Raw genomic sequence first — 21,087 nt, 5'->3', positions numbered from 1 at the left:
TGTGGCCAGGCGCGGTGGCTCACACCTGTAATCCCAGCACTTTGGGAGGCCGAGGCAGGCAGATCACAAGATCAGGAGATCGAGACCATCCTAGCTAACACAGTGAAACCCAGTCTCTACTAAAAAAAAAAAAAAAAAAAAAAACTTAGCCGGGCGTGGTGGCGAGTGCCTGTAGTCCCAGCTACTCAGGAGGCTGAGGCAGGAGAATGGCGTGAACCCAGGAGGTGGAGCTTGCAGTGAGCCGAGATTGTGCCACTGCACTCCAGCCTGGGCGACAGTGAGACTCCATCTCAAAAAAAAAAGAACTGTGCTGTGCCCACTGGGTATAGTCACCAATCTTATGCATAAAAAAGCCACGATGAAATAAAATCCATTTCCCATATATTAAAACCTTAAGGGTAATATAGATTTGAACAGATCTGAACAGATGTATTAGGTACAATCATTCGACCTAAACAAAATGAGTTTTACACAGTTCAAACCAATAGCTTTCAGGAATAGGAAGTTTGGCAGATAATGACATGCAAACCTTCTAAAAATAAAAATGACATGAATGGTAAATCTCTTCTGTGAGGTCAAGGAGATGTCTCTCTGACTCACTGTCAACTCTCCAGCCTTTATTTAGCTTCCTATGAACTTCCCACCCTTGAACAAATGAGGAAACTAAGGCTCAGACTTGCCTTTCTTGCCACAGGGCTGCTGAGGGGCAGAGCTGAGGCTTCAACCCAGCATCTCTAGGAAACCAGAGCTTAAATTTGTTTTTTAAAACTGAGCTAAAACCCAGAGTCAAGTGTGAATCCCCTTAAGCACACGGCTGAATGAACCCTATGTACATGCATCCCAGATGACCACCGCCAGAAGGGCACAGAACACGTGCAGCTCCTTAAGACCACCCTGTGCCTACTCCTGGTCAATACTGTCAGCTTTCCCAAGCCTGAGATAAGCACTACTTGGACTTTTCTATCACTACCAATTAGTTTTGTTCATTACTAATCGACATGGTTTGGATCTGTGTCCCACCAAATCTCCGGGTGAATTGTAATCCTCAACGTTGGAGGTGGGGCCTGGTAGGAGGTAACTGGATCATGGGGGCGGTTTCTCCTGAATGGTTTAGTACCATCCTCTTGGTGCTGTTCTCGTGATAGTGAGTTCTGGTTGTTTAAAGTGTGTAGCACCTCCTCCCTTTCTCAATCCCTCCTGTTCCGGATATGTGAAGTGCTGGCTCCCCACTTAGCCTCCTGCCATGATTTCAGGTTTCCTGAGGCCTCCCTGGAAGCCAAGCAGATGCCAGCATCATGCTTCCTATATAGCCTGCAGAACTGTGAGTCAATTACATTTCTTTTCTTATAAATTACCCAGGCTCAGGTATTTCTTTATAGCAATGTGAGAATGAACTAATACACTAATCTTCCTATAAATGGAAGTAATTAGTACATATTCATATTTTTGTCAAAAATCTGTGAAATTTGCTGGGCGTGGTGGCTCATGCCTATAATCCCAGCACTTTGGAAGACTGAGGCAGGCGGATCACCCGAGGTCAGGAGTTCGAGACCAGCCTGGCCAACATGGTGAAACCCCATCTCTACTAAAAATACAAAAAATTAGCTATGCGTGGTGGAGCGTGCCTGTAATCCCAGCTACTCAGGAGGCCGAGGCAGGAGAATTGCTTGAACCCAGGAGGCAGAGGTTGCAGTAAGCTGAGATGGCACCACTGCACTCCAGCCTGGGCAACTGAGTGAAACTCTGTCTCAGAAAAAAAAAAATAATAATAAATAAATAAATCTGTGAAACTGATGCATGTTTCTAAATGATTCAGTAGTCTTTCAAATAATATAGTATTCTATTGTATGAACATACCACAATTTATTTCTCCTCTCTCCTACTGGTGGACGTCTGAGTCATTTCCAGTTAGGGGCTATTATGAATAAAGCTATGAATACTCTTGCCTGTGACCTTTAGTGGACACAAGCACTTGCTTCCATTGGGCTCATACCTGGGAGTAGAACTGCTACATCACAAAATCAGTATGGTCAATCATCACCCTAATACCCACCCCAATGAATCACACCTCCCAGCACCCTCACCCTGGTACAGCCCCCTCCCACATTGACTCTGAGCTTATGAGACTTGTACTGATGGAACAGAACGTGACGGAAGTGATGTTGTGTGCAACTCTGAATTTTCAAGAGGTCCTGAACTTTGGTTCTTGTCCTTTAGAACCCTGAGAACATCGTGCTACAAAGAAACCTGAGATGAAAGCCCCACAGAGAGAGACTCGGCACCCAAGCTGAGCTCCCTACTGGAGAATGATACCATTTTAGACCATCTACCCAGTCAAATATCTGCTGACCACAGCTGCATGAGTAAACCTAGACAAGGCCCACAAATGGGTCACTCAACCCACAGAATTGTAAAAATAATACATTGTTGTTGGTTCAGGTTTTGGAGTGGTTAGGCAGCAATAGAGAGCTGATATAATAGGCTTAACTTTATTGTGATGTTAAGCAGTTTTCCAAAGAGGCTTTGCCCTTCTATAACCCACTAGCAGTCAATCTATGAGTTCCAGTTGCTCCACATCACACCAACACCACAAACTGCACTTTCAGCCATTCTGTGGGTGTGTACTGGTTTCTCACTATGGTTTTATTATCTGAGACAGGGTTTTCCCTCTGTTGCTTAGGCTGGAGTGCAGTATTGTGATCGCTGCAGCTTTGATCTCCTGGGCTCCAGTAATCCTCCTGCCTCAGCCCTGAGTAGCTGGCACTAGAGGCATACACCACCATCGCTATGGTTTTAATTTCATTTCCCTGGTAAGTAATGATGTTGAGGGCCTTTATTTGCTTCTTAACTGAGGCAGAATAGGATCTAAAGACAGGGAGCCTTCACTTCGGCCTCTGATTAGTCACGGTCTTCATTTGCATAGGGTGTAACTTCACTTCAGCCTCTGATCCGCCACAGACCAATCCTTCATTTGCATAGGGTGTATGTAACTAACAGGAAAACCCTAAGGGTACTTAAACCCCAACTGGGGCTCATCAGCTGCTTGCTCAAGCCCCTCCTACTCTGTGGAGTGTACTTTCACTTGAAACCCCACTGGGGCTCATCAGCTGCTTGCTCAAGCCCCTCCCATTCTGTGGAGTGTACTTTCACTTCAATATACCTATGCTTTTGTGTTCCATTGCTTTGTGTGTTTTGTTCAATCTTTGTTCACCATGCCAAGAACCTGGACGACTTGTAGTGAAGACCTTCCACACCAGTAACATATTTTGGTGAGCCAGTCAGGAGGTAAGCCCCAATTTTGGAATTTATTTTTTATTTCTTTTTCCCTTTTTCCTCTCTAGAGGGCCTTCATTTGCAGGCATGAGCTGGAGCTATCTCCATGTGGGGATCCCTCCGCTCTATACAGGGGAACTCCCCCCCTTTCCCTTTTCCAACTTGGGACCCTCAGTGGACAGCATCTAAGCACAGAGGCAACTGCAGGTCTCTGGCTGGGGACACTCTGGTGACAGTGAAAGGTTTCCGTGTGGAAGCCTGACCACCACTGCCCAGTTTGGGTGAGGGACCTGAGTCTTTTTCTTGTTTTCAGCCTTTCAGTGGCCATTTCCTACCTAATTGCTCCTTGGTAACTAAGGGCAACTGGCTGGGGCCACACTCTGGTGTTACCTAAATTTCTTGAGGCTCTCCTTGGAGGAATGAGACAGTAACTAAGGCAGTAAACTATGATAAAGTAAGGGAGGTTACACAGGACAAGGAGAAAAATCCAGCCATGTTTCATGGCAGGCTGGAGGAGGACTTTAAAAATATACCATCTGGACCCTTCCTCTCCCAAAGGCAGTGTTGAGCCCTCTTTTATTCCTAGCATTACTACTTTTGGTATGAACTTTCTTTTTTAGTGATTACTCTATCTAGAAGTTTATATATTTTAGTGACTGCTATAAAGAAACAACCTATATTGTATCATTTTCAAGCCCACAGAAATGTATTAAGGCATATAATTTTGACACTTTCAATTATTTTTAAGGTTATAAGCATGTAAAATACTGTTAATATATGTAAGAATATGCATAACTACCAATACATAGCATTTTTTTTTTTTTTTTTGAGATGGGCTGTGTCACCCAGGCTGGAATGCAGTGGCACAATCTTGGCTCACTGCAACCTCTGCCTCCCGGGTTCAAGTGATTCTCCTGCCTCAGCCTCCCGAGTAGCTGGGACTACAGGCATGTGCCACTATGTCTGGCTAGTTTTTTTGTTTTGTTTTTTAGTAGGGGCGGGGTTTCACCATGTTGACCAGGTTGGTCTTGAACTCCTGACCTCAGGTGATCTGCCTGCCTTGGCCTCCCAAAGTGCTGGGATTACAGGCATGGGCGACCACGCCCGGCCTAGATAGCTTCTTTTGAAGAGATATTCTCTAAATTTTCATCCAGAGTAGATTCACTGCAGTTTCTTAGGTGTGTTTCTCAATACATTGCCTGAATGTTTTAAAGCATATAGAAATTTGAATACTGTTTAACCTCATGTATTCCTTTGTTTATAGATTGTTTAATATTTCTAAGGATTAAAGACATCACAGCCCCCTATAAGATTCAGTAATATTGGCCAGGCGTGGTGGCTCACGCCTGTAATCCCAGCACTTTGGGAGGCCGAGGAGGGCGGATCACAAGGTTAGGATATCGAGACCATCCTGGCGAACACTGTGAAACCCCATCTCTACTAAAAATACAAAAAAATTAGCCAGGCGTGATGATGGGCGCCTGTAGTCCCAGCTACTCAGGAGGCTGAGGCAGGAGAATGGCACGAACCCCGGGGTGGGGAGCTTGCAGTGAGCAGAGATCCCGCCACTGCACTCTAGCCTGGGCGACAGAGCGAGACTCCGTCTCAAAAAAAAAAAAGATTCAGTAATATTAATAAAATTTGAGATATATAGGGACAGAACCCAACACATGCAGAGAAAAACTGTTTATACTGATGTAGAGCAGGAAATGAAACCCAGGTTCTAAGGGGGCAGGGAAACTGTTTGCTAGGTGTGCCATGAGCTACTGCACAAGTGCATCAGTGACTGGGCATAGAGTAGGCACAATTACGGGATGGTTAAGAGAGTAAGCTGTGGAGCCTACGGGAACGTGCATTTTTAAACTGTGATGTGCCTCAGTTTATCCAACTTTACAATGGGCATTACTCATTTTTTGTTTTTCTTCTCAGTTGACTGGATTATTTCCCCAGTCTGTCTTCTCGCCACTCTGGATGTCCACATGAGAGGACCCAAGGTAATTTCTGACAGCCTCGAGCTCCTTGGGAAAACCAGAGGGTGCCACAGACCCCGTTTTAGGAGAAACCTCTCTTTTCCTCAGGGAATCCCAAGACACATAAGCAGACAGGTCTCTCTCAAAATCTAAGGCTCTGCTCTGTTTTGTATCACATTATCTGATCTTTTTGACTTTTGGGGAAATTACATCAGAAATTACTTTAGTAGGGGCCGGGCGCAGTGGCTCATGCCTGTTATCCCAGCACTTTGAGAGGCCGAGGCAGGCGGACCACCTGAGGTCAGGAGTTCAAGACCAGTCTGGCCTGAACATGGAGAAGACCAGTCTCTACTAAAAATACAAAATTAGCCAAGCGTGGTAGCACATGCTTGTAATTCCAGCTACTCGGGAGACTGAGGCAGGAGAATCACTTGAACCCGGGACGCACGGGTTGCAGTGGGCCGAGGTTGCGCCATTGCACTCCAGTCTGGGCAACAAGAGTGAAACTCCATCTCAAAAAAAATAAAATTACTTTAGTAGGAACGGGAGTTAGCAAGCTTGTAACTTTCCTATTCTAGATCTCAAGATTTAATCTCACCACATCCTCCTTATCACATAATGTTTATAACTAAACAAGTGCCCAAGTACAGCAATTCCATCCAAACTTATACTATTACTTATTCACTGTTATGGAAATGTACGGCATCTCAACATTCTATTGAAATGTAAAGATTTATATTGTTATACCCTGGGTTATAAAATGACAGAGCCTCTTCAATTGTTTATCAGAAAAATGTTGCTTTCTTTTTCCATTAAAGAAACAGATAGGTCCTTCTATAACAAAGTGCTTTACACATATTCTATAGTGGTATTTTGCACTTAGCAAGTATTCAGCTTTAAACTGAATGCATCCTTGGTGAGTCACTAACTCTCCCACAGCATTGTTCTAATAAAATAAATGGAGTTTCTTGTTTCTAATGCAGCACGAATGGTTAGAAAGATAAACTTGGAACCTCAGATGAGAATATGAGAAACATAAACAGAGACATATGACAACCTAAAAAATGGAGTACAATACCAATAACAATAATGATTATCTTACCGATATAAGCTTCAGAATCACCAATGTACATTTCGATGCAATGACCAAGCATTGTAACAGAAAATGTATCATCTCGCCTAAGACCAAGGGCCTGCCATAAAAGATTCAGCATGGTTATTAAAAGAAAATGTATTTCCTTCTCTTACCACACTGATTCATTTCAAAATATTCCAGGGCATCCAGGGTGGGGGAAGTGGCGCTGTTAGCGGGGACATAGCTACATGACTGACCATGAGCCAATGTTGAAGTTGGTTATGGGTCGTGGAGGTTCATCACACTATTCTATTTTCTTATGCTGGAAATCTACCCCAAAAAAACATTTTTAAAAAAGTTCTATCTTGACTGGGCGCAGTGGCTCATGCCTGTAATCCCAGCACTTTGGGAGGCCTAGACAGGTGGATCACCTGGGGTCAGGAGTTTGAGACCAGCCTGACCAAAACATGGTGGAACCCCGTCTCTAATAAAAAATACAAAAATTAGCCAGGCATGATGGCAGGTGCCTGTAATCCCAGCTACTCTGGAGGCTGAGGCAGGAAAACTGCTGGGAGGTGGAGGTTGCAGTGAGCCGAGATTGCACTACGGCACTCTAGCCTAGGCAACAAAGCAAAATTCTATCTCAAAAGAAAAAAAAAAGTTCTATCTCCATACAGAGTTCTCTGAGCCTTCTGTATTTTTTTTTTTTTTTTTTTTTTTGAGACAGAGTCTCGCTCTGTCGCCAGGCTGGAGTGCAGTGGCGCGATCTTGGCTCACTGCAACCTCCGCCTCCCGGGTTCAAGCAAGTCTCCTACCTCAGCCTGGGACTGGGTGCAGGGCTAGTAGCTGGGACTACAGGCATGTGCTACCACGCCCAGCTAATTTTTGTATTTTTAGTAGAGATGGGGTTTCACCATATTGGTCAGGATGGTCTCGATCTCTTGACCTCGTGATCCGCCCACCTCGGCCTCCCAAAGTGCTAGGATTACAGGCATGAGCCACCACGCCCAGCCGAGCCTTCTGTATTGATCAAATCTCAGAAGAAAGGTAAATTATGCAATACTCAAATATACATATTTAAAAGACCATACAGAACTAGAAAATGTGCTTAGTCCAAACTTCTGACAAGCTCAGTGTTCTGGTGACCATCATGGTACCTTCACGACTTCATCCAACCTCAAAATCTCTAATGAACTCTTGAAAATCAGTTACGAACCGCTCATGAGTTTATCTTTGATAAATTTTCTCATATTTTATCTCTTTCTCCAAACACCGTTAGTTCACTGATTCTAAGACACACATTTTCTCAAATTCGAACACTGCTTCCCTTTTACCTGTGGTTTCCTATTACTGCCATCCACCAGCCACCGCTGTGATATGGGTAACTTGCCTGAGCAGCATGGACTTGGTGGTTATGTTGGCAGCACAGACTAGATCACAAACCATGTGAGGAACACTTAAACAGATACGGGAATTGTGGTTTTCTAAAAACCTTCTGTTGACACTTGAGCAGACTGAGAGGGATGAGAGAGACAGAGTTGGAAAGCAGGTGTCTGTGGCTGGGAGGAAACCGAGTCAGGAACTGGGTGTCTGTGCTAGCACCAGGGCACTATTTTGGGAAAACACAGATACTGGCCCTCTGGACTGAATACTGTAACTTCATATGTACATTTCTATGTATGTACTATAGTAATACAAATCTGCCTAAATATGTTCAAGGATATTTTCTCTAAGTGCAAAAAAATTAAGTGACAGGAAAAAATTATGTTAAAGTTTAATTGGCGGCACTTTTTTCTTTGTGGCCATCCTGCTTACTCATGGTGTCTTAAATTGGACGGAATATGGTACATGGATTAATGAAAGGTTCTTTCTTTGTGATGACTGCACAGACTGTTTTGTTCATCTACTAATGTGATCTAAGGGGACAGTCATGAACAGAAAGACTGGGAGTTCCCAAAGGGGCTACTGTGGACAGACAACCCTGTGCTCAGCACTCATCACTGGTGAGTGCCACTGGGCACCTGTGCACCTCACTGCAAACACTAAGGACAGGACTCATGTTTGTTTCTAATTTGATGAATACTGTACAACACCCACATGCTTTTCTCTGCAAAGAAAAGAATAACACATAAGGTTGCCTAAAGAATATTAAAATAGTAAGTAAATATTACCTAGAAAAAATATTTTCAAAAAAGGAAGTGGTCAATGTTAACCAGATTTAAAATTAGGTACAAAGAAAAGACATACTGTGTGGAAGTAGTCCACAGCATTTTCAAAGTTGCCCATCAGACTGTGGATATATCCAATAGCGGAGTAGGTGGATGCGTTCTGAGGAATCAACACCAGTGCCTGACGGTGGTAATCCAAGGCCTCAGCATACTTTCTGTGGGGGAGAACACAATTACTGGCTACAGTAAAAGCACTAAATTCCTAAGTCTAAGATGAGCATCCATCCATATCAACACCCAAGAAACACTGTTTCAATGAGAACAGCAGTCTAGACTGGTGAATGTCCTCCACACCTACTCTCATGCATCTCAGTATGCCCTCTAAATGCATCTTCCAGGCCCGCTCCCTCCGCAGGCCAAGGGCACTCCTGCAGGGACGCCTGCTGTATTCCTTTTGATGTTCAGTGGGACACTGCAACCAGAACCTAATCCATGCCTCCTGGCTGTGTCCTTAACACACACCACCCTCTTAGGTGACAGTCAGTGTCCCATATCAGGGGTAGATAAAAGCAGCCAAGGAGTATCGCTTTAAGGTCCAAAAGATTTACTTAGAAAAGTGCTCCTCAAAGTTCTCTGGAATACTTGACTTGTAAAGCCTTTTGTGAAAAAAATGTTTTATGCTCAATTAAACTTTGGAAAATGCTATAAGCTTGTAATACATAGTAAAGACTCAAAGAAATCCTGTAATAGAAATACTTGTTAAATCTTGAGTAACCTAAAATTGCCCAGACATATTTAACCAAAAAACCCATTTTTCAACTGTCACCTGTTTATCACACCACAAAACCTCTAGCAGAAAACAGTTAGACTATGGATAGGATTTTAATTATATCCTACTGTCCTAATTCTTCTGAATTAATTTTGAACACTAAATTTTCATACAAAAAAGTAAAATTCTCCATGTGTTTCTAAAATAAAATTACACCAACACAGATAAATAATAAAAACTGATTTGATGCTGATTATATCTGAGCAGCCAAGTACAAGAAAGCTGGTTGATCTCATGAAATAAGAATATGACAAAGTATTCAAAATTAAGTAAACTTTGAGTCACGAAGTATATTTCTGAAAATGCTCTACTTCACTTACTTAAGTTTTCTGCAGACATGCCCCAAGTTGTTCAACAAAGGTTCCCATTTGTCAACTGTTACCTAAAACATAGCAACATCAAGCCCACGAGTTATATATGTCACTGTTCAGCCTGATTTGTTTGCACTGAATTATTTCACGCCTTGCAAGCTGGGCTCTCTCCCAGTGTGTGCCTCCAGCACACCACAAGGCCAGGGTAACTGCTGGTTTATCTATCTCCTTCTTTCCTACTAGGAGACCTCCTGAGGACTCTGTTATCATTAGGACAAGTTTATCCAAGAGCCTATCCCTGCTGGAGTTCAAATGAGTATCTGCAGCTGAGAGCTTTCCCTCAAACACCAGACCTCTCTATCCATCTGTCTGCTAAATACTTCTGCTTGGAAATGTTACAAGCACTTTAAGTTCGGTGCACCACACACCACACCCATCTCTCCCTGGCCATCCCAGCCTCTGACCTCACTGCTTCTGAGTGCCCCTCCAGTCAGTGAATGGCACCTCCACCCCCTCTGACCCTTCTGTGAAGCACACCAGGGCTGGTTCCTTCTAATTGCTAGGCATAACTCCAACCTATTTAGTCCTCATCTTCCTCATTAACAGAGTCAAATCTGGGCCCCAATCATAAAAGTCTGACCGGGTTGTTTCCTTCTTAAATCCCTTTTGTTTTCCCACTCTCCTCAGGATAAGGCACAAACTCTTTCATTCTGGGCCCTTCGTGACCCACACTTAACCTTCCTGACCCACTCCTTGACATTCTCTGTGAACTCAAAATCCAAGCCATAATGAATTAGCTCCAATTTTTGCAAACACTGAAATACCCTTGCCCTAATTTTTGCCTAGCTGATGTCTGATGACTTTCAGGACTGAGGTGTATACAAAAGGCTCATTTCTGGGTGAACTGCCTTTCTCTGTGGGCACCTTTAGTTCCTCAATTGCACTGTATTTTCACTGTCAATTTACACACTTACATTCCCCAGTTATCTGAGGTCAGGAAATAGTAAACTCATTCCCCGTTGCATCCCAAGGCCTAGCTCAGAGCCTATGGCATGGCTGACACTCATTAAATATATGTCAACTAAATGAATGAACAGACCTGAGCCACAGATTCTCTAACTCTATTGAGACCAGTTCTAGGAGGCACAGCCCATGTGAATGAAAAACAAATCATTTAATGACTCTTAGGCATGACTATTTGTCTTTACTTTGACATTTGCTGCAGTTTCTAATAAAGTCAATATTTTCCCCCTCTTCATATAACTTTTTAATGGGCATTTTGACATTTCAATAGTATTGTGCTTTCATACTTAAAACCATTAAGTTTCTGTAAGACTCTAAATTTAGTGACTCTTAATCATCAAAGAATACAGGTTCAACTTAAGTATGGTTTAGGAAAGTGCTTCTCAAACTTTTCTGTGCATGATAATCCCCTGGACATCTTGCTAAAACTGCAGATTTCGATTCAGTTGGTCTGAGATTCTGCACTTCTAGCAGGCTTCTAGGTGATGCTGATGCTGCTGAGCCCGTCTGGAGCGTAAGGCAGTCACTTCTTAGAAAACTGACAAGGTGGCAAGTGGCAATCCCCTATTAACAAAACACCTGGATTATCCAGAACTACCCAAGACTATGCGACAGAGGAACCTGCTTTATATACACGCATGTACAAACACAGAAATAGTGCTTATAAGTTCAGATGACATGGAGACCAAAGTAAACAAAGCTGTGTCTATGGGGACAGGCAGATCGCTTGGCAGGGAGGCAAAGCTGTGTCTGTAACAGCAGAGAGAGCTAACAGCCAAGGGAGAAGAAAACTGTGGGCAGGTGTGCACAAACAGGAACAGCAGGAAGCTGAGAAGTGAAAATCAGAATAGAATGAAACAAAACAGGCACGAATGAAACAGAAGAGCATCATGCAAATCTCTTACTGTGCAAGTTTATGGTATCTAAAACTGTTACTACTTTTAAGTAATATCAGTATATACACGTCCTTGACAATTGTTAGGTTAACTCATAAGCACCAATTCATGGGATCGTTCATACAACAGAAGCAGTCAAATATTTTAAAATGGAAAGGCCCAAATACACACTCAGTATGCAGTAACAGCAACAAAAGGTGTGAATTTCAGTAATACCTATCCCATCCCTATCCTTTCAGAAGTGGGACCTGCTGCTATACTTTATTTACCCTTCAGTCAAAGCTCTCTGAAGTTCTAGAGGAGGAATATTACATCTGACGATACGGTGACCAATAGTTTCCGCGAACCAATGACTATTCCTAGCTTCAAATAATCATCCGATCTATTCTGATGCCTCTCACATTTCAAAGCTAGAGCCCATTTAAGAAGCAAACACCCAACACTTGCCCCTCTTAGGAAAAAAACTCATTTCTTACCATGTGGTAAAACAGTTAACTGACAATGCAAACATTAACACCCGCTTGTTATGAGAATATCAGGTTATTATCTTCGAAGGCAAGAGATTTCTGTGTTGTTTTCCTCATTTAACAGTAAACACTCAGGGGTCTGTATGTGTATATTTACAGATACTACAAAGAATACCTCGTTCCCAATTGCTTTAATTTTTTCCAAAGCATCAAGAAACCATTTTTCGGCTGTTTTCCATCTAAAATGAAGGGAAAAAAGGTTGCAGATTATTCAAAATCAGCAAATATAAACTTTTAAAAAATTTTTGATTATCTTTCTAGTAGTACTAAAATGCAATGGGGTAAACTGCTGGAAATTATAAAAATTCAAAGTTAAGTCACAAATGATTAATTTTATAGCATTATTATCAAGAGTTTAAGATTTCAAGATTTTGGGGGATACAGTATTTATATATATATGTATATATTTTTTTTAAGAGTCTCACTCTGTCACCTAGGCTGGAGTGCAGTGGTGCGATCTCAGCTCACTGCAACCTCTACCTCCTGGGTTCAAGCGATTCTTGTGCCTCAGCCTCCTGACACAGCTGGGATTACAGGTGTACAACACCATCCCCGGCTAATTTCTGTATTTTCAGTTGAGACGGGGTTTCACCATGTTGCACATGCTGGTCTCAAACTCCTGGCCTCAAGCAATATGCCCATCTTGGCCTCCCAAAGTGCTGGGATTACAGACGCGAGCCACCTCACCCAACCACAGTATTTATGTTCTATAAAGTCACTCTGTACACTGAGCTAGCAAGTATTGAACCGCGGCTCCCGGGGAAATATAGTTAGATTCTTGCAATTCTCTGGTCACGTTTTCTCTAATTGATCAATGCGTAACCTTGTTTTATGTGTGTTTCTATTTAAAGACGTCTTATTTCACACATATTGTTGATTCATCAATATTGAAGTCAGGGCCAGCAGCATTATAACTGATGCTTGCCTGAAGGAAGCTTCTCTAATACATGTGTTTCCTCTGTAAAATACATCACAATTAACACTAGATAGCATTTCACAAAGCTTGGGGATTATTTCAAAACAGTGAAATCATCAACAAAAAGCACAAAAATGTGAAAACTGTGGCACTAAATAGACCACAAAAAGTACACTGGTTTATAGATGAACTGGGAAAAAAGGCAGAGCGTTGCCTTCTTAGACTCCAGCTGGGAGCGTGTGTGCCAGGAGACCCAGCTTTCTCCCAGCCCTGGGCATGTGTGCCAATGGCTCAGAAAGCACCTCAGGAACTGATTTGGGGGTTACAAATAAATTTTAGTGAGTAGGCAAATTCGCAAATACTGATGATTACTGTATTATATTAAAAGATTACTATTTATTTTAAAGCTTCAAACTTTTAAAAGATACCTAGATAACCCATTTTTTAGAACACATACATGCCATAAATGACACTGTAGTAGTATTAATACTAATTTACAGCTGGGCGTGGAGGCTCATGCCTGTAATCCCAGCACTTTGGGAAGCTGAGGCAGGCGGATCACGAAGTCAGGAGTTCGAGACCAGCCTGACCAACATGGTGAAACCCCGTCTCTACTAAAAATACAAAAATTAGCTGGGCGTGGTGGCGGGCATCTGTAATCCCAGCTACTCAGGAGGCTGAGGCAGGAGAATCGCTTGAACCTGGGAAGCAGAGAATGCAGTGAGCTGAGATTGCGCCACTGCACTCTAGCCTGGGCGACACAGCAAGACTCCATCTCAAAAAAACAAAAACAAAAACTAAAACTAATTTACCATTTTAAAATTTGTATATCATGAAATGCAAAGGATTACAGACATTTTCCTCTTTGAGTATAACACGAAATCACTTATTCTACAAATATCCTAGGGTACAGTAAAGCCTCTACTGACCAGGAATTAAATTTTCTGACTTACTAGTAACTAAATAGAAAACACTTTTGTTTCAAAAACCATGTCAAATCTTTCTCAAACACATAAATTCAACTCCCTACCAACATAAAGATAACTAAGGATTCCACAGTGCCCCCAGCCACACTGTGGGGTATGTGTAATCCTAACTGTACAATCATGTAAGAAAACAAGTGGTAGCTCAGATCAAAAAAAGACCAAAACCTGGATTTAGAATTTTTAAGGAAATCCAAGATAACAGTTTCTCTCTTTTTTTCTCTATCTCCTTCTCCTAAAATAGAACTTTTTTTTATTATTATTATACTTTAAGTTTTAGGGTATACGTGCACAATGTGCAGGTTTGTTACATATGTATCCATGTGCCATGTTGGTGTGCTGCACCCATTAACTCGTCATTTAGCATTAGGTATATCTCCTAATGCTATCCCTCCCCCCTTCCCCCTACCCCACAACAGGCCCCGGAGTGTGATGTTCCCCTTCCTGTGTCCAAGTGTTCTCATTGTTCAATTCCCACCTATGAGCGAGAACATGCGGTGTTTGGTTTTTTGTCCTTGCGATAGTTTGCTGAGAATGATGTTTTCCAGTTTCATCCATGTCCCTACCAAGGACATGAACTCATCATTTTTTATGGCTGCACAGTATTACATGGTGTATATGTGCCACATTTTCTTAACCCAGTCTATCGTTGTTGGACATTTGGGTTGGTTCCAACTCTTTGCTATTGTGAATAGTGCCGCAGTAAACATACGTGTGCATGTGTCTTTATAGCAGCATGATTTATAGTCCTTTGGGTATATACCCAGTAATGGGATGGCTGGGTCAAATGGTACTGCTAGTTCTAGATCCTTGAGGAATCGCCACACTGACTTCCACAATGGTTGAACTAGTTTACAGTCCCACCAACAGTGTAAAGGTGTTCCTCTTTCTCCATATCCTCTCCAGCACCTGTTGTTTCCTTTTTAATGATGGCCATTCTACTGGTGAGAGATGGTATGTCATTGTGGTTTTGATTTGCATTTCTCTGATGGCCAGTGATGATGAGCATTTTTTCATGTGTTTTTTGGCTGCATAAATGTCTTCTTTTGAGAAGTGTCTGTTCATGTCCTTTGCCCACTTTTTGATGGGGTTGTTTTTTTCTTGTAAATTTGTTTGAGTTCACTGTAGATTCTGGATATTAGCCCTTTGTCAGATGAGTAGGTTGTGAAAATTTTCTCCCATTTTGTAGGTTGCCTGTTCACTCTGATGGTAGTTTCTTTTGCTGTGCAGAAGCTCTTTAGTTTAATTAGATCCCATTTGTCAATTTTGGCTTTTGTTGCCATTGCTTTTGATGTTTTAGACATGAAGTCCTTGCCCATGCCTATGTCCTGAATGGTAATGCCTAGGTTTTCTTCTAGGGTTTTTATGGCTTTAGGTCTAACATGTAAGTCTTTAATCCATCTTGAATTAATTTTTGTATAAGGTGTAAGGAAGGGATCCAGTTTCAGCTTTCTACATATGGCTAGCCAGTTTTCCCAGCACCACTTATTAAAAAGGGAATCCTTTCCCCATTGCTTGTTTTTGTCAGCTTTGTCAAAGATCAGATAGTTGTAGATATGTGGCATTATTTCTGAGGGCTCTGTTCTGTTCCATTGATCTATGTCTCTGTTGTGGTACCAGTACCATGCTGTTTTGGTTACTGTAGCCTTGTAGTATAGTTTTGAAGTCAGGTAGCGTGATGCCTCCAGCTTTGTTCTTTTGGCTTAGGATTGACTTGGCAATGCAGGCTCTTTTTTGGTTCCATATGAACTTTAAAGTAGTTTTTTCCAATCCTGTGAAGAAAGTCATTGGTAGCTTGATGGGGATGGCATTGAATCTATGAATTACCTTGGGCAGTATGGCCATTTTCACGATATTGATTCTTCCAACCCATGAGCATGGAATGTTCTTCCATTTGTTTGTATCCTCTTTTATTTCATTGAGCAGTGGTTTGTAGTTCTCCTTGAAGAGGTCCTTCACGTCCCTTGTAAGTTGGATTCCTAGGTATTTTATTCTCTTTGAAGCAATTGTGAATGGGAGTTCACTCATGATTTGGCTCTCTGTCTGTGATTGGTGTACAAGAATGCTTGTGATTTTTGTACACTGATTTTGTATCCTGAGACTTTACTGAAGTTGCTTATCAGCTTGAGGAGATAAAAACTCTCAATAAATTAGGCATTGATGGGACGTATCTCAAAATACTAAGAGCTATCTATGACAAACCCACAGCCAATATTATACTGAATGGGCAAAAACTGGAAGCATTCCCTTTGAAAACTGGCACAAGACAGGGATGCCCTCTCTCAGCACTCCTATTCAACATAGTGTTGGAAGTTCTGGCCAGAGCAATCAGGCAGGAGAAGGAAATAAAGGGTATTCAATTAGGAAAAGAGGAAGTCAAATTGTCCCTGTTTGCAGATGACATGATTGTATATCTAGAAAACCCCATTGTCTCAGCCTAAAACAGAACATTTAAAAGTACAAATCTACTGAAGAGTCGCTTTGGTCAGTGAACTCTAGTGATCACCTACTCTATTTACAATCACTAGTTAACAGAAGGGTTTCTGGTCTTCCAGTACTTACTCTCCATTCTGAAATGCAACCACGCCGACCTCATGCATAACAAAAGGGTCTTCTGGTGCGATGCTCAGAGCTTGGCTGAAGAACCTTTCAGCTAGTTTTGAGTTATTGGTCAAACCATATTCTAATCCAATATACAGCATAGGCAAATGACACCTAAAAAAAGTTGGAAAATTTCACATATTCAACACCAAAAACTGTGATTTGGCAGAAATTAATCTGTCAACTTCAAATCCTATCTGCAAAATAATTTAAAGGTAGCCAAAACACAGCATTTACTTTTTTCTAACTCTTAATTTACAAATATTTAATGAATGCCTAATGGGCTTTGGACTAATCAGCTGCCACTTCTAGAATCTATCTGCAACTTATTTACCTTTAATTTTCATTATTATTCCACAGTAAAAAAACAAAAATTCTCTAAAGCAAAAGGGCAGGTCTCTGTGGTGCTGTCTTCCTCCTTGACACTGGTCGTCCTCTTATTTATTCACCACCATTTATACTTCAAGATTGTGTTCAAGTTCTGCTTCCCTTTATGAAGCTACCTCTGACTTTTCTAACATAAATGCTCTCCCTTCTGTGAATTCCCATTATAATCAGTTCTATGCAGAAGAGTTATGAATATGCCCTGTGTATTGATTCAATTTTCCCACCTTCTGAGACAGTACTAGGCAGAGTCAGAACTACTTTTTAATTGAATTTTCATCTGTTCACACGATTGGATCAGTGATTGCATTAAAGCAAGTGTAATAACACAATCTTTCCTTGATGATCATCTCGGAACATCAATAAATACTGATTGCTTGGTGTGTGCTTTGGTTCTAATCTAGAGCCATAACTCAAATTAAGACTATATCCTCTACAGAAGGTCATGACAAATTCTTTAAAAGTATTTACACCTGGTAGAAGTACTTTCAAAATGGCAGCGTAAGGACTCCAAAAATCTATTCATCCATAGAAGCAACAAGAACATTGGCAAAAATTATCAAAACCAATTTTTTCAGAACTTTGGAAGGTAACCAAGCTCTTAAAACAATCTGAGGAGTGTATATTCAAGAAAAGATGGCTAAATCTCAGTAAGAACAACAAACTGTGCTGCTTTAACTTGTCTTACTCCCATCTCCCTTTCCCTAGCTTTGCATTAACCTTAAAAACAAGCAGTCTCATAACCACAGCCATTGTAAAGCCATTAGCCTAGCAGCCACTGGAGAAAGCAGAATTAATTCAGAGTTCCTCAAACACCCCACAGTGAACTGCTGCTATTTGACCTGTCTGGTAGCTCCTAAAAGAGCCCCCTGGGCTCATACCTGTAATGCCAGCACTCTGGGAGGCCAAGGTGAAGGGAATGCTTGAGCCCAGGAGTTTAAGACGAGCCTGGGCACATACTGAGACCCCATTTCTAAAAAGTAATAAAAAATTAGCCAAGCGTGATGGTATGGGCTTGTAGTCCCACACACCTGAGAGGCTGAGGTGGAAGGATCCCTTGAGCCCAGGAGTTTGAGAATGCAGTGAGCTGTGACGGTGCCACTGCAGTTCAGCCTGGGCAAGAGAGTGAGACTCTATATACAGGTTGAGTATTCTTTATCAGAAATGCTTGAGACCAGAAGTGTCTGGGATTTCAGGTTTTTTTTTAATTTTGGAATTTATGCATCCCTATTCTGAAAATCCAAAATGCTCCACTGAGCAATTCCTTTTGAGTGTCATGACAGTGCTCAAAAGGTTTTGGCTTCTGGAACATTTTGAACTTTGGATTTTCAGCTTAGGGTTACTCAATGTGGAATTATACTGCTGGGCCTATCATATACAGAAATGTAAGGTTTGCCAGTAACAGCATAATAGGAAGTGGGTGACAGCAAAGCTGTATTACAGTAGGAAAGTAACACTGGATGGTAACTTGAACCCACAGGAACAAACAGAACTGAAAATGGTAAATAACAGGGTTAATACAACAAATGATATAAGTATACACACTTTCTTTCCTCACAGCTTCTTTGAAAAACAAAATTACGTAAATAATAACAATGCATAATTGAGAAAATCTGTCATTAGTACATCTGCCCAGTAAGAAATACTAAAGGGAGTCCTTTATGCTAAAATAGAAGGATACTACATAGGAATTCAAATCCACACTGTTGAAGAAGAGTCAAACTCTAAGAACTCGAAGTGCAGGCTTCCAGGTTACAGGTAGATTTAAGATTTTTCTGGTTGGTTGAAAGAGTTATTATCAATAGTAAGCAATATCTAGGTTATGATAAGAGGTTGCAGAGACCAAATTTTATCATGCAGATGAAGCCTCCAGGTAGCAGGCTTCAGAGAAGATAGATGGTAAGTGTTTCTTCTGAAGGTCCATTTGATGTTAATGCTGGAGGGTGTAAAGAGGCGTGTTGGACCCCCACTTCCAAACATGGCCTGAATCAGTCTTTCAGGTTAAATTTAGAGGGCCCTGGCCTAGAGGTGGAAGCCCATTTAGATGGTTGGGGAGGGTCTTCAAATTTTATTTTTGGTTTACAACATGAAGAAATGAGAGTCTGATAAAAATAGCTATACTGGTAATTATGAGACAGTATAAAATGTGTTTGTTTTTAACTCTTCTATCTGATTTAAAAGACAACTGAATAAATAATAATAACAGATCTGTGCTGATGGACTTATAATGTGTAAGATGTATTCTACATGACAATAACAGCACAAGGAGGCAAGAGGAAACAGCTATATTGCAGTAAGGTTTTGGCATACTATTAAAACTAAATTGGTATTAATTCAAAGTAGGTTGTTTTAAATTAAGGTGCTAATTATAATCCTAAAGATAACCAACCTAAGAAAATAACTCAAAAAATATAGTATAATTAAAAGAAGGGGATTAAAATGGGACATTATAAAATATTTACTCAACACTAAAGAAGAAATACAGGAACAAAAGATATGATGTATAGACAATAAAGAACAAAATGCCAGACATAAATCCCATCTTGTTAGTAATTAAACATAAATGGAAAAAACAGTCCAAAGGCAGCAACTGGCAGAATAGATTTAAAAACTTGATCTAACTATATATTGTCAACAACAGACATGCTTTAGATTCAAATAACAAGTTGAATTTAAAAGAATGAAAAAAACCACACCATATAAACTAACAAAAGAGAGCTGGTGTGCCTACAGTAACATCAGATGAAACAGACTTTATAAAAAAAAAGCATTATTAGAGATAATTAGTGATATTTTATAATGATAAAAGGCTCAATCCATCAAGAAAATACAACAATTATAAACATATACACACCTAACAACAGAGACTCAGAATATATGAAGTGAAATGTGACAGAATTGGAGGGAGAAATACACAATTCAACAATAAAATTTGGAGACTTTAATACCTCACTTGCAATAATGCAGAGAATAAACAAGTAGAAGATCAGTGAGGAAACAGAGGACTTCAACAACACTATAAAATTAGATGTAACAGGTATCTAAGGAACACTCACCCAATAAGAGCAGAATTCTCAAATAATCTGGAACAATCTCTAGAATGGCTCATAAAAAAGCCTCAATAATTTTTTTCTTTTTTTTTTTTTGAGATGGAGTCTCGCTCTGTCGCCCAGGCTGGGGTGCGGTGGTGCAATCTCAGCTCATTGGAACCTCTGCCTCCAGGTTCAAGCGCTTCTCCTGCCTCAGCCTCCCGATTAGCTGGGACTACAGGCGTGAGCCACCACACCCAGCTAATTTTTGTATTTTTAGTAGAGATGGGGTTTCACCATTATTGGCCAGGCTGGTCTTGAACTCCTAACCTCAAGTGATCCACACACCCCCCGGCCTCCCAAAGTGCTGGGATTAAGGTGTGAGCCACTGCGCCCAGCCAGCCTCAATAAATTTAAAAGGACTAAAATCACACGAAGTATGTTCTCCAACTACAATGGAATTAAGTTCAAAAACAACAAAAGAAGAAAATTTGGGAAATTCATAAATATGTGGAAGTTAAATGTCAACATATTCTTAAATAACCAATGACTCAAAAAAGAAATCATTAAGGAAACGTAACAATATTCATCCAATTTCAAACATTTATCCAAACACAGACAAGTTAAAAAAATGCAGAGCTGCTCTGACAGATAAGTAAACTTGAAAGAAAAATAATGCTTATCTTGATGAGCTATCATAAGGTTTTTGAGACGTGTCTCAACTGGTCACCCAGGCTGGACTGTGCTGGCACAGTGACCATCCTGCCTCAGTTTCCCGCATAGCTGGGATAACAGGCAGGCACCATCAAACCCAGCTAATTTTTAAATTTTTTTTTGTAAAGATAAGGTCTCACTATGTTGCCAGGGCTGGTATCAAACTCCTGGCCTCAAGCAATCCTCCCACCTCAGCCTCCCAAAGTGCTGGGATTACAGGTGTGAGCTACCACACCTAGCTTAATGCGAGAATTTAATGACAAAGTTTGTTAGATTTGGAAACACTGAAGGTATCGTGTCATTAATTATCATTGATTCTGATTCCCAACTAGGAACTAACTAATAACTATTCTGTTTCTGAGCACCCAAAATATCAAATAAAAATTAC

General features: G+C 41.1%; 1 protein-coding gene across 3 annotated transcripts in view; it reads right to left on the bottom strand.

Moving 5' to 3' along the window:
• Nucleotides 1-21,087, bottom strand: part of CDC16 (cell division cycle 16) — a 41,203-nt gene that overhangs the window by 887 nt on the left and 19,229 nt on the right. For all 3 annotated transcript variants that reach the window (XM_030813746.1, XM_030813748.1, XM_030813749.1), the window contains 5 exons: nt 16,534-16,686; nt 12,188-12,251; nt 9,636-9,697; nt 8,566-8,701; nt 6,346-6,436 (listed from right to left, as the gene is read on the bottom strand). In XM_030813746.1, coding sequence (XP_030669606.1) covers nt 6,346-6,436; nt 8,566-8,701; nt 9,636-9,697; nt 12,188-12,251; nt 16,534-16,686 — 506 coding nt within the window. The remainder of the gene's footprint in view (nt 1-6,345; nt 6,437-8,565; nt 8,702-9,635; nt 9,698-12,187; nt 12,252-16,533; nt 16,687-21,087) is intronic.

The sequence above is a fragment of the Nomascus leucogenys genome, chromosome 5 (genome assembly GCF_006542625.1).
Source record: "Nomascus leucogenys isolate Asia chromosome 5, Asia_NLE_v1, whole genome shotgun sequence".
Lineage (NCBI taxonomy): Eukaryota > Metazoa > Chordata > Mammalia > Primates > Hylobatidae > Nomascus > Nomascus leucogenys.
The sequence above is the reverse complement of the archived record's forward strand: the minus strand, read 5'-3'. Positions and strand labels throughout refer to the sequence as shown.